The 14,429-nt window shown below is 49.6% G+C and overlaps 1 protein-coding gene and 1 long non-coding RNA gene across 2 annotated transcripts in view; one reads left to right on the top strand and one right to left on the bottom strand.

Moving 5' to 3' along the window:
* Nucleotides 1–14,429, bottom strand: part of LOC310640110 — a 111,311-nt gene that overhangs the window by 48,277 nt on the left and 48,605 nt on the right. The window lies entirely within an intron of this gene.
* Nucleotides 11,814–14,429, top strand: part of ACER3 (alkaline ceramidase 3) — a 64,941-nt gene continuing 62,325 nt past the window's right edge. The window contains 1 exon segment of the mRNA XM_083362179.1: nucleotides 11,814–12,058. Coding sequence (XP_083218305.1) covers nucleotides 11,956–12,058 — 103 coding nt within the window. The 5' untranslated portion in view covers nucleotides 11,814–11,955.

Raw genomic sequence — 14,429 nt, 5'->3', positions numbered from 1 at the left:
AAGGCTGCTTTCAACTGTCGGCTCTCCGGATTCAGCCGGATAAGATGGAAAACTTCCCTGCCAGCCTGGATGTCAAATATTTGCAAGCCGCGTAGGGGGGAAAAAAAGAACATATCTTGGAAAAAGCGATGATCTAAGCAAAATAAACGAATCCCAATCTGGGCCCTGCAATTTAACGTTAGTTTGTTTTTTCAGAGTCTGCCGCCTCAGAAGGCAGCGTTCTTGGGGGATTGATCTACTTCAGGGGTCTTCAAACTTGGCCCTTTTATCACTTGTGGACTTCAACTCCCAGAATTCCTCAGCCAGGCATGCTGGCTGAGGAATTCTGGGAGTTGAAGTCCACAAGTCATGAAGGAGCCATAGTTCCCCCATGCTGGCTCAGGAATTGTGGGAGTTGAAGTCCACGAGTCATGAAGGGGCCAAATTTCCCTCATGCTGGCTCAGGAATTCTGGGAGTTGAAGTCCACAAGTCATGAAGGAGCCATAGTTCCCCCATGCTGGCTCAGGAATTCTGGGAGTTGAAGTCCACAGGTCATGAAGGGGCCAAATTTCCCTCATGCTGGCTCAGGAATTGTGGGAGTTGAAGTCCACGAGTCATGAAGGGGCCAAATTTCCCTCATGCTGGCTCAGGAATTCTGGGAGTTGAAGTCCACGAGTCATGAAGGGGCCATAGTTCCCCCATGCTGGCTCAGGAATTCTGGAAGTTGAAGTCCACGAGTCATGAAGGGGCCATAGTTCCCCCATGCTGGCTCAGGAATTCTGGGAGTTGAAGTCCACGAGTCATGAAGGGGCCAAATTTCCCTCATGCTGGCTCAGGAATTGTGGGAGTTGAAGTTCACGAGTCATGAAGGGGCCAAATTTCCCTCATGCTGGCTCAGGAATTGTGGGAGTTGAAGTCATGAAGGGGCCAAATTTCCCTCATGCTGGCTCAGGAATTGTGGGAGTTGAAGTCCACGAGTCATGAAGGGGCCAAATTTCCCTCATGCTGGCTCAGGAATTCTGGGAGTTGAAGTCCACAAGTCATGAAGGAGCCATAGTTCCCCCATGCTGGCTCAGGAATTCTGGGAGTTGAAGTCCACAAGTCATGAAGGGGCCAAATTTCCCTCATGCTGGCTCAGGAATTGTGGGAGTTGAAGTCCACGAGTCATGAAGGGGCCAAATTTCCCTCATGCTGGCTCAGGAATTCTGGGAGTTGAAGTCCACGAGTCATGAAGGGGCCATAGTTCCCCCATGCTGGCTCAGGAATTCTGGAAGTTGAAGTCCACCAGTCATGAAGGGGCCATAGTTCCCCCATGCTGGCTCAGGAATTCTGGGAGTTGAAGTCCACGAGTCATGAAGGGGCCAAATTTCCCTCATGCTGGCTCAGGAATTGTGGGAGTTGAAGTTCACGAGTCATGAAGGGGCCAAATTTCCCTCATGCTGGCTCAGGAATTGTGGGAGTTGAAGTCATGAAGGGGCCAAATTTCCCTCATGCTGGCTCAGGAATTCTGGGAGTTGAAGTCCACGAGTCATGAAGGGGCCATAGTTCCCCCATGCTGGCTCATGAATTCTGGGAGTTGAAGTCCACAAGTCATAAAAGGGCCAAGTTTGAAGACCCCTGCTCTTTAAAAAAAAAAAAGATTTGGGAAAATCACGCTCCTGTGCATTTCTCCTGCATACATGCAGAACTTTGGTAGGTATTTCTTTTTTAAAAAAATATGTCAGTCTCGTTGTACAGGTAAGTCCTCGGCTTACGGCCAGAATGGAGCCCAGAATTTCGGTTGCTGAGCGAGAAATTGGTAAAGTGAGTTTTGCCCCCTTTTATTGACTTTGCTTGTCAGAGGATCATAAAATATCAACACAAGATCCGTCATAAATACGAACCAGTTGTCAAGCATCTGAATTTTGATCCCTTGATTACGGGGATGGTGCAAAGGTCATAAGTGTGAAAAACAGTCATAAGTCACTTTTTTCAGTCCCCTTGTAACTTTGAAGGGTCACTAAAGAACTGTTGAAAGTAGAGGAGGACTACCTGTCTATATTTTTCCAAATAGCTTTGATTTTTTTTGTAGAAAGGCTGCGTGTGCACACGCACTCTCACTTGTCTTAGTGCTGCGGCCACAGGGCGCAAAAACAGGATGCCGTGCCAAGGGGCGCAAAAACGGGCTGCCCCCGCACCATAGGGTGCAAAAATGGGTGCCACCACACCACTGGGCACAAAAGTGGGCCACCACCGTGCTGCAAGGCGCAACCGCCGCTGTCCCGCAGGGCGCAGAAACAAGGCGCAGTGTTGGTGAGTATCACGCGGGCGCTAGCCCTGCCCCATTTGCGGCATGGCCGCACACACGCCTGTGGGTAAAATGCTTCCCCCTCCCTCTTCCTCCGGTCCGCCAACCGAGAAAGGTTGCTGACCTCTGTTCCAACACAGGAACTACTTCTAAGGAATTAGTTTTAAAATCCGAGCCACCTCAATACCGTACTTTTTCAAAAGTAAAAAAATAAATAAATCAGAAACTCGTAAAATAACAAGTAGGGCGTGCATTTAATTCTTGATCAGCAAAAGCTGACTGATCGGAGTGTCTCTAACGTCGCCACCTAAGTTCTGCCTCAATGGGTGTACAGATAGCCCTCGCATTAGGATTGCAACGGAGGCCCAAATTTCTGTCGCTAAGGGAGGACACTTGTTAAGTGCATTTGGCACTGTTTTTACGACCTCTCTTGCCACAGTTGTTAATCACTGCAGTTGATAAGTTAGTAACATGGCTGTTAATTGAATCTGGCTAGGAGGTCCCAATCTGGCTAGGACACGGGTCGGCAACCCGCGGCTCTGGAGCCGCATGCGGCTCTTTGAGCCGTCTCCTGCAGCTCCGTGTCGCCCGGTGCGCACGCACCTCTTCGAATGGGCAGTGGTGCGCGCGCACCTCCGCCTGAACGGGCAGTAGCGCCGCTCATTGGGAAAGCTGCCGTGGCCCGTTTGCACAGCTGCCATGTTTGTCCATGTTTGATGAGCGCGCCAGGCCTCCCAACGGGCGGCGGCAGTTTGGAGAGTGCATGCGCACCTCTGCAAACCGCCGCCGTCCCGTTCGGAGGTCTGCCGCGCTCATCAAACATGAACGAACGCGGCAGGTCTCCAAATGGGACGGCAGCGGTTTGGAGAGGTGCACACGCACTCTCCAAACTCCTACCGTCCTCTTTGCACAGCTGCTGCGTTTGTTCGTGTTTCTTTCAAACGCGGAGGAATGCAGCAGCTCTGCAAACGGGGCAGCGGCGGTTTAGAGAGCTGCGCAGCTCCCCAAACCTCCACCTCCACATTTGAAGAGCTGCTGCATTCATCAAACGCAGAGGTTTGGAGGTCCCGGGAGAGGGCGCTCGGGTGGCTCCGGCGGTGCCCGGGCTGAAGACGCCGCTGCAACCCAGTGCCCGTCGCCTGCGAGTCCGTCTCTCCCCCCCTGCGTAAGCTGGCGGCACTGGGCAGCGACAGGTGCGTGCAGCTCAGGATGCGGTGCGGGCGTAGGGGGTGGTGTATTTTTTGCTTGTTTTGCCCATGCATGTGCATGCCCAAATGCACGCGCACATTTTGCGGCTCCCACTTTTTTGTGTGTATGACGGAACCGGTTCCGAGTGGCTCTTTTGCGGTTTCAGGTTGCTGACCCCTGGGCTAGGAGGTCCTGGGAACGTTGGACCCTCATGAACAAGAGCTAGTTGCCAAGTCCTGGAATTTTGGTCACATGACCCTGGGGATGTTGCAACGGCTTGTTAAGTGTGACGGCTGGTCATCCGTCCCATTTTTCAGTCCTGTTGAATTTCCAGTGATCGGTAAAGGAATGGTTGCGAGGACCGCCTTTACTGAACACTGCAGGGTCTGGGGGCATAAAAATAAAAGCTGGGATTTCCCCTGAAAGTTTTTAAATGGCTTTCCTCCCATCTTGGAGACTTGGAAGATTGAAAGCCTGGAATATCGTAAGGGTAAAAGGGAGAGGGGTCAGAGAAAGGCCTGCAGAGCTACCCCCTCCCATCTCGTCCAACCTCCCCCCCCCAACAAAAGAGAAACTGAAGCAGGAAGTCCCCCCCTCCCCCACGATCATTAAAAGATCTGTAAAAGTTTATGGCTAGTAAATGGCCTCTCCTGCATTCTGGATAGGGGGGAAAAAAGACAGCACTAAAAGGAAACATCATTTATGTGTGTGAGTGTGCGAGGGTGGTGCATTGTGCCCCACTGGTTCTCACTAGCCTTCTCCAAGCACTGTTCTTGCATTGCTTCATGCCCTAGTCCAGGGCAACCTTGGCTCTTTTAGGACTCGCGGACTTCAACTCCCAGAATTCCTGAGCCAGCATGGGGAAAGTATGGCCCCTTCATGACTGGTGGACTTCCAGAATTCCTGAGCCAGCATGGGGGAACTATGGCCCCTTCGTGACTCGTGGACTTCAACTCCCAGAATTCCTGAGCCAGCATGGGGGAACTATGGCCCCTTCGTTACTCGTGGACTTCAACTCCCAGAATTCCTGAGCCAGCATGGGGGAACTACGGCCCCTTCATGACTGGTGGACTTCAACTCCCAGAATTCCTCAGCCAGCATGGGGGAACTATGGCCCCTTCGTGACTCGTGGACTTCAACTCCCAGAATTCCTGAGCCAGCATGGGGGAACTATAGCCCCTTCAAGACTGGTGGACTTCAACTCCCAGAATTCCTGAGCCAGCATGGGGGAACTACGGCCCCTTCGTGACTCGTGGACTTCAACTCCCAGAATTGCTGAGCCAGCATGGGGGAACTATGGCCCCTTCGTGACTGGTGGACTTCAACTCCCAGAATTCCTGAGCCAGCATGGGGGAACTATGGCCCCTTCGTGACTGGTGGACTTCAAATCCCAGAATTCCTGAGCCAGCATGGGGGAACTATAGCCCCTTCAAGACTTGCGGACTGGGAGTTGAAGTCCACGAATCATAAAAGAGCCAATTGTGCCTACCCCTGCCCTAATCAATTCACAACGTGACTACTGCAACACGCTCCACCTAAGGGCTGCCCTTGAAGACTTTTCCAGACTGATCCAGAATTCCCCTCTTCATGCCTTTGCCAGTTCACAGCCTGACATTCAGGTAGTCCTTGATTTATGACCACAATGGAACCAACAATATACGTTGCCAACGGGAGACATTTGTTAAGTGAGTTTTGTCTGGTTTTATGGTCTTTTTTTGCCACAGTTGTTAATCACTGCAGTTTTGTTAAGTTAGTAACAGGGTGGCTAAGTGAATCCGGCTTCCCCCATTGACGTTGCTTGTCAGAAAGTCATAAAAGGGGATCGCAGGATCCCGGGACACTGCAACCGTCATAAATATGAGTCAGTTGTAATGAACTGTTGTAAGTCAAGGACTATCTACTACAGCACATTCTACAAGGGGCTGGCCTTGAAGACTAGCCAGCAGCTCGAACTGGTCCAGAATGCAACTCTTCACACACACACCCCTCGCAACCTGACTACTGCAACGCACTCTACACAGGGCAGCCCTTGAAGACTAGCCAGCAGCTTGAACTGGTCCAGAATGCAACTCTTCAGGGCCCCCCCCTCGTGACCTGACTACTGCAACGCACTCTACACGGGGCAGCCCTTGAAGACTAGCCCAAAAGCTCTAAACTCGTTCAGAATGCAGAGTCATGGCTAGCGATGGGCATGCCTTGGCTTAGCATGTCCACATAACATGTCTGCTTTTAGGGCCTGATTACTTGAAGGACCACCTGATTCCAGTGGCTTCTGCCTGATTTGATTTGATCCCGATTCCCTCTCCGTTCCTTCCATTAAACCACCTGATTGCCCTTTCACCTTGTTGGTAAAAGCTCCTCTCTGTTTTTGACCGAGGGGGTTGAAATTAGGCCTGTATCCTACACAATCCCGTCATTCTTCTCCTTGTCCTGAATGAGGAAGGAAGAGAATGCAATTAACGCTCAACACTCTTCTCTACAAAAAAAAAAAATATTCCCTTTCCAGTGAAACTCCACTCTGCGTGACCTTGTTGGCCTGGTTTGACTTTCCAGGTCAAAAAAAAAAAAATATGCAATTTAAAGGCCCAGTCTTACACAATGGAGCTAAATCACCCCAAAAGAAACAACCGTTAAAAACTAAGCTTGGTGTGACACTTAAATGTGGCCTCGGCTTTTCCCAACCAGTTGTACGAACACAGGGCCTTGGGGTGGGGGGGGGCGATGTTCTTCATTTCTCCAGGCAATTCTGCAAAGTTTATTTATTTACCGATCCCTGGGATTTCCCTTAGAGGGAAAAAAAAAGATGTTGCCAGTTGTGCTTTTAGCTCACTCTTGAGGGAAGTGAGAAGTGCCAAAGATTGCCTAACCCTGGACAGGAAATAGGAAGAATTGGACAATCGCTGGCTTTTTTCCCAGGTCGTCTCTTTTTCTGTAACATCCACATTCACTTAGGAGGGGGGAAAAATCCATAATGAAGTCCCATAATGAAAAGCAGGAGTAGGGGCGACACGACGGCAGTGTCCCTATATCTGAAGGGCTGCCCCAAAGAAGAGGGAGTCAAGCTGTTCTCCAAAGCACTTGAAGTCAGGACAGGAAGCGACGGATGGAAACTCATCAAGGAGAGAAGCAACCTAGAATTAAGGAGAAATGTCCTGACAGTTAGAACAATTTATTGATTTATTTTTATTTTATTTAATTTTAATTCCATTTATATCCCGCCCTTCTCCGAAGACTCAGGGCGGCTTACAAGCTTAGCAGTAGCCTTCATTCTATGTATATGCCTGCTTGTTAGGGCTTTCACACACACCCCAAGCGGCATTATTACAAAGTCAGCTTAATTGCCCCCAACAATCTGGGTCCTCATTTTACCTACCTTGGAAGGATGGAAGGCTGAGTCAACCTTGAGCCTGGTGGGACTCGAACCTGCACTAATTGCAGGCAGCTGGTGTTACTTAAGGAGGCCTTAGCCCACTGCTCCACCAGTGGTTCCACCACCTGCCTCCAGAAGCTCTGAATGCTCCAATACTGGGAGTTTTTAAGAAGAGACTGGACAGCCATTTGTCTGAAATGACACAGGGCCGTGGTGGCGAACCTGTGGCACGGGTGCCACAGGTGGCACGCAGAGCCCTCTCTGTGGGCACGCATGCTGTCGCCCCAGTACTAGGCCTTCAGCTGGGTTTTATAAAACCTTTTCGCTTTAGGCCTTGGCCATGTACCCCCCCCCCGCCCAAAAAAAAGGTTCAATTAATCAACTTCTCATGGGGAAAAAAAAGTTCTCGCAAAGTTGGAATTGATTGATTGAACTTTTTAGTCCCACCCAATCTGCCGTTAACACCGCCAACCCAACTGGCCACACCCAACCAAAAGGGCCACGCCCACCTGGCACCCGATGATACATAAGTGGGTTTCAGGTTGCAGTTTGGGTTCTCGGTCTGTAAAAGGTTCGCCATCACTGACTTAGGGTCTCCTGCTTGAGCAAAGGGTTGGACTAGAAGACCTCCAAGGTCCCTTCCAACTCTGTTGTTCTGTTAAGTCTGAAAACCTCGACTTAACAATGACAATTGGAGCCGTGGGGCTGCAGTGCTTAGAATGCAGTATTGCAGGCTAATTCTATCCACTGCCAGCAGTTCGATCCTGACTGGCTCAAGGTTGACTCGGCCTTCCATCCTTCTGAGGCCGGTAAAATGAGGACCCAGATTATTGGGGGCAGTAAGAGCTATTGCTATAAATAAATGCCATGGTGGCACTCTGGTTAATATTGCAGGCTGATTCTGCTCACTGCCAGGAGTTCGATCCTAACTGATGTTGACTCAGCCTTCCATCCTTCCGAGGTTGATAAATTGAGGACCCAGATTGTTGGGGGCAATATATATATAAATTTATAAATATATATATATAGGGACGCGGTGGCTCAGTGGGTTAGGACGTTGAGCTTGTTGATCAGAAGGTCGGCAGTTTGGCGGGTCGAATCCTGAGTGCCGCGTAGCAGAGTGAGCGCCTGTTACTCCTGTTACTCGTCCCAGCTTCTGCCAACCTAGCAGTTCGAAAGCACGTAAAAATGCAAGTAGAAAAATAGGGACCACTCCGGTGGGAAGGTAACAGCGTTCCGTGTGCCTCTGGTGTCTAGTCATGCCGGCCACATGACATTAACCAAATTTCATGGTGAGGTGACTTCCTGCCGGCTTCCCCAAGCAGTCAGTGGGGAAGCCGGCAGGAAGTCGGGAGTTCCAGGTTGGCACAACTGAGCCCAAAATTTCTGTTGTTCAGTGAGACCTTTCTTAAGTGACTTTTGCCCCATTTTTCAACCTTTCTTGCCTCAGCTGTTAAGTGAATCGCTGCGGTTGATAGGTTAGGAACTCGGTTAAGTGAATCTGACTTCCCCAACGACTTTGCTTGTCAGAAGGTCACAAAAGGGGATCACATGACCTTGGCACACAACAACGGTCATAAATAGGAACCAGTTGCCCAGCCTCTGAGTTTTGATAACGTGGCCATGGGGATGCTGCTAAGGTGCAACTGTGAAAAAGAGTCATCAGTCACTTTTTTCACTGCCGTTGTAACTTTGAACGGTAACTACACAAACTGCTGTAAGTCAAGGACTACCTGTAGTTTAGCATACTGTCTGAACGCAGCTTTGCATTTCTAGCCTATTGTGTATCATCTCATCAAGAAATATGTCAATTTCCTCCCAGAAACACTGTGTGGTACAAAATCTATGCAATAGTGGCAAATATCTGTAGTTCAGGTGTAGGATGAGGGTGAGGGTTTGTTCTCTGAGTTTGTAGGTGGGTTTTCGAACGTTTCATTACCAGGCTAGGTAACATCTTCATCAGAGTTTAGGGGATCCTAGACTCATCTTAGACCAGGGGTAAGCAACCTTGGCTCTTTTATGACTCATGGACTTCAACTCCCAGAATTCCTGAGTCAGCCATGCTGGCTCATGAATTCTTGAAGTCCACAAGTCATGAAGGGGCCATAGTTCCCCCATGCTGGCTCAGGAATTCTGGAAGTCCACAAGTCATGAAGGGACCATAGTTCCCCCACACTGGCTCAGGAATTCTGGGAGTTGAAGTCCACAAGTAATGAAGGGGCCATAGTTCCCCCATGCTGGCTCAGGAATTCTGGGAGTTGAAGTCCACAAGTCATGAAGGGACCATAGTTCCCCCACGCTGGCTGAGGAATTCTAGGAGTTGAAGTCCACAAGTCATGAAGGGGCCAAAGTTTTCCCCACGCTGGCTCAGGAATTCTGGGAGTTGAAGTCCACAAGTAATGAAGGGGCCATGGTTCCCCCAGGCTGGCTCAGGAATTCTGGAAGTCCACAAGTCGTTAAGGGGCCACAGTTCCCCCAGGCTGGCTCAGGAATTCTGGGAGTTGAAGTCCACAAGTCATGAAGGGGCCAAGGTTGCCTAGCCCTGTCCTAGACCCATCACAAGCCTCTCCATGATGTCTCACACCTGACCCATCACAAGACCCTCATTTGACACACCCACACCTGAAGCCCTTATAAACAGAAGAACACGGACACTGATGTTCCCTAAACTCTGCTGACGATGTTACCTCATCAGGTAAGGAAACGTTCGCAAACCAAACCCACAAGAACGAACCTTCACCCTCACAAAACCTGTGCTTCGATCTGCTGATCTTCCAAGACTTTATGAAAGAAAAATCTGAATTTCTCAGGGAGAATTTCTGCTTGGGACTTCTGCAAAAGATTTGAATCCCACCATTGTTCAGTTTATCTCTTCTCTGCATAAAGTGATGCATTTTCTGTCGGGATTGGGGGGCGGGGGGGAACTTGGCAGCTGTTTGGGCTCCGTCAAAGGGAGACAAATGCCGTTTCTTGATCCTGAAATCAGTGTAAATCCACTGCCCCCTTCTGGATTGGCCTTGATCACTCAGCTTTGCAGTTTTCCCCAGCCGAACAACGGTGGATAGTTAATCAGACAACAGATTAATCAGATTGAGTTCCTCAATCTGTGTGGACATCCAGAAGACAGGCTGAAGATACAGGAGGATCTTGATGAACATTGGGCGCTATCTAACAAAAGGAAGCTGGTGAAAAAAGCAAGGTTCTACATTTAGGCAAGAAAAACCAAATGCACAAGTACAGTACTATAGAACTTAAAGACAGCTATATAAGAGACTGGAAACCGTTTGTGGTCTTTTTTACGCACTAAATATAATAACGGGTGATTAACAGAAGGATTTGAAGATTATTGTAATGCTTAGTTGCTATTTCTTCTTCTTTTTATTTTATATACAGGTAATCCTCTACTTTCTTAGTGACCGTTCAAAGTTATAATGGCACTGAAAAAAGTGACTGATGACCATTTTTCACACTTATGACCATTGCAGCATCCTTATGGTTACGTGATTTACATTCAGACGCTTGACAACTGGTTCATATTTATGACGGTTGCACGCGGTCCCCTTTTGCGACCTTCTGACAAGCAAAGTCAATGGGGAAGCCGAATTCCCTTCACAACCATGTTACTCATTTAACAACTGCAGTGATTCACTTAACAAATGTGGCAAGTAAAGTCGTAAAACAGGGCAGAACTCGCTTAACACATTTCTCACTTAGCAACATAAATTCTAGGCTCAATTGTGGTTATAAGCCGAGGACTCCCTGTATGCATGTATTTGTTAAAAGGAGACAATTTATTGGGTGTTTTTTTTTCTTTTCTTTTAGCACTCAGCCAAGGTGGATCCCGTACGTTAAATGTTAAATTTAATTGACCAATTTTTTCCTCCTTTTTCGTACACAATTTTTGCCTTTCTTTTTTTTGTGATTAGGGCTGAGTGTATGTTATTGCATTTTGTTTGGTTGGTTTAGAATAAAATAATAAAGTTGCAAAAAGGGGATTACAGGACTTTGGGACGCAGCAACAGCCCTAAGTTTTAAGTTTTTGTAATTGGTTTGTAAGTTTTTGTGATTTTAAGTTTTGTAATTGGTGCATTGTTGTTTTTTTTTTTAAAAAACCTTGTGAACCGCCCTGAGTCCTACGGGAGAAGGGCAGTATACAAATTGAATGAATGAATAAATAAATAAATAAGTAAGTGTGAACCAATTGCCAAGCATCGGAATTTTGATCACACGATCCTGGGGATGTGACCAAGGTTGCAAGTGCACAAACAGATCAGAAGTCACTTTTTTCCAGTGCCGTTGTAACTTCGAACAGTCACTGAATGAACTGTTGTGAGTCGAGGACTACCTGTATATTCATTTATTATTGCTATTTCAGATGTGAGGCTTACCCTTCCATATTTCCCCACCTGATCCCAAGTCTTCTAGGTAGATCACCAATTTCTTTCTTTCTTTCAAAAAACAGGTGACCCCCAAAATAAAGTTTTATTCACTCCTGCATCTCATTGGTACCCTAGGGTTAATGTTTCTCAACCTTGTCAAATTTCAAGATGCTTTAGACTTCCATTCCCAGAATTCCCACACACACCCACACCCACACCCACACCCACGCCAGCCAGCATTCTGGGACCTTTCCCTTACCTCCATGAGGGCTAGCATCTTGGCATGCCTGTGAGGCCCAGCCTGAGAGACCCAGCAGGGAAAGAGAACGCCCGGAGGTCGCTATAGCAACGTAGAGCCCCGGCCCGGCAAGCCTTGCGGGGGCGCCATTCGCCCTCCGGTCGCCGTGGCAACGCAGAGCCCCACCCCGGCAAGCCTCCGCGGGCGGTTGGCCCGCCGGTCGCCGTGGCAACGCAGAGCCCCACCCCGGCAAGCCTACGCGGGCGGTTGGCCCGCCGGTCGCCATGGCGACGTTAGAACCCCGGCCCGGCAAGCCTTGCGGGCGGCTCGCCCTCCGGTCGCCATGGCAACCCAGAGGCCTTGCCCTCCAGGCCTCGCAGGCGGGACCCCGCCGTCGCCGCCCCGCCTCAAAGCCGGCGGGAAGGCGGGGTCAGCTGGCCCGAAGGTCCCCGGAGAAGAGCGGATGCGGCGGCGGGCGCTTCCTTTCCTCCTCGCTCGGCCCTCCGACCGGCCATGGCTCCCGCCGGCGACCGCGCCGGCTACTGGGGCCCGCCGACGTCCACCCTCGACTGGTGCGAGGAGAACTACGTCGTTTCCTTCTACATCGCCGAGTTCTGTGAGTCCTCCGGCGGCGGCGGCGGGTGGGGTGGGGGCTCGCCTCTCCTCGTGGACCCCCCCTCCAACCTTTTCCCCGTGGAAGTCGGGTGATGGAGGGGGGTCCCCCAATAAATTCTTGACTGGAGGGGGCGTAAGAGCGGCCTAGTCCCCCACCACCGTGCTTGAGGGGTGGGGAGGGGGGGAGAGGCATGGGGGGGGGCTTTTGCAGAAGTCAGCCCACCCCGCCCTGAGGTTATTTCTTAATAATAATAATAATAATAATAATAATAATAAGAAGAAGAAGAAGAAGAAGAAGTAGTTGGAAGGGACCTTGGAGGTCATCTAGTCCAACCCCCTGCTAAGGCAGGAAACCCTATACCAGGGGTCGGCAACCTTGGCTCTTTTATGACTCGCGGACTTCAACTCCCAGAATTCCCGAGCCAGCTATGCTGGCTCGGGAATTCTGGGAGTTGAAGTCCGCGAGTCATAAAAGAGCCAAGGTTGCCGACCCCTGCCCTATACCATTTCAGACAAATGGCTGTCCAGTCTCTTCTTAAAAACTTCCAGTGTTGGAGCATACACCGCTTCTGGAGGCAGGTGGTTCCACGGGTGAATTGTCCTCTCTGTCAGGAAGTTTCTCCTTAGTTCTAGGTTGCTTCTCTCCTTGACTAGTTTCCATCCATTGCTTCTTGTCCTGCTTTCAGGTGCTTTGGAGAATAGCTTGACTGCCTCTTCTTTGGGGCAGCCCCTGAGATATTGGAACACTGCTATCATGTCACCCCTCACCCTTCTCTTCGTTAAACTACACATACCCAATTCCAGCAACCGTTCCCTGGGAGGGGGGTGCAAGTTCCTCGTAGGGATTGCCTACTAGGCTGGGGGGTCCCATTGCAGATCCTTCCCTCTTCCTCCCCCCCCCCCCGACTCCATTATTACATGTCTATACTGTAATTGGACCATTACGTTATACAGAGAGTTAATTTTCTGGTTAAAATTTACAAATGGGGAGATGATCCCAGCAGTCAGAAACTCACGTTTCGTGTCCCACAATGCATGCAAGGCTGTCCTAGCAGCTTCTGGAATTATAAAATGTATTTTCCCATAGGTCAGACGTGAGTGGAAAAGATCTTTTAATTTCTAATGCAATCTGGAAGCTGAGATGTTTGCAAAAGAATATTGGATTAAACAAAGCTTGAGCAAATGCTGCCCGGCTAGTAGTTGTGCATTAAGAAATTCTGCCTCAAAAATTAGCAAACTGGTTAAGCATATGAGAGGCAACTTACTCTTGCAAATATCAGAAGGAGTCTGATAGGCATGCATGCCTTTTTACTAAGCGCGTCCAGTTTCGTAACGCATACTATGTAGAAACCTGTAAGCAGTAATTCTCAACTTATGACTGCAATTGAGCCCAACGTTCCTGGTGCTAAGCGAGACAGTTGTTAAGTGACTGTTTCTCCCCATTTGACGACATTTCTTGCCACAGTCGTTAAGTGAATCACTGCAGTTGACAAGTTAGTAACCCGGTTGTTAAGTGAATCCGCCTTCCCCACTGATTTTGCTTGTTAGAAGGTCACCAAAGGGGATCGTGTGACCTTCCCCCCCGGGGGGGACACTGCAACCGGGGGCTGGACTAGAACAGGGCTTTTCAACCTTTTCGTCCATTGTACCACTTTTAGGACAAGGCAATGTCCGAGTACCACCAGTCGTCCAGCAAGGTGTCAAAAACTTGACCAAAAAAAAGGAAAAAAAATGATAAAGTACAGGTAGTACTCGACTTACAACAATTCACTTAGTGACTGTTCAAAGTTACGATGGCACTGGAAAAAGTGACTTATGACCATTTTTCACACTTATGACCGTTGCAGCATCCCCAGGGTCATGTGATTTACATTCGGATGCTTGGCAATCTGTTCATATTTATGATGGTCACATTGTTCCAGGGTCATGTGATCGCCTTTTGCAACCTTCTGACAAGCAAAGTTAGTGGGGAAACCAGGTTCACTTAACAATCATGGAGTTGGGGAAGATCTATCAATGATACTTGGAGGTTGCTAGCTCATTTAATAAGCTTTATTCCAGCAACAGAAACACCTCGTATTCGCTCAGAGTCAATCCACGCACGCCAACAATGCTGCTGTGGACCGCGGGGTAGGAGCGCCCTTCGCCCCGGTCGCCTTCTACAGATGCGGCCGGAGTCCCGGGTGGGGGGAGATCTGGCACTCAGGGAAGCGCTCGCTAGCAACTCACAACCAGCTGCTCTTGGGGGAGGCACAAAGCCGGCCAGACAGGGCTCGGAGCGGTTGACCGTCCCGGACTACAGCTGCGCTTCCACCTTTCCCAGGGCGGCCCCTGCAGTGGAGTGCAGCGCAGGGCACCAGTATGCCCCACTG

Source organism: Vipera ursinii, assembly GCF_947247035.1.
Source record: "Vipera ursinii genome assembly, chromosome: 4".
Lineage (NCBI taxonomy): Eukaryota > Metazoa > Chordata > Lepidosauria > Squamata > Viperidae > Vipera > Vipera ursinii.
Note: the sequence above shows the minus strand (reverse complement) of the source record. Positions and strands in the feature narration are given on the sequence as shown.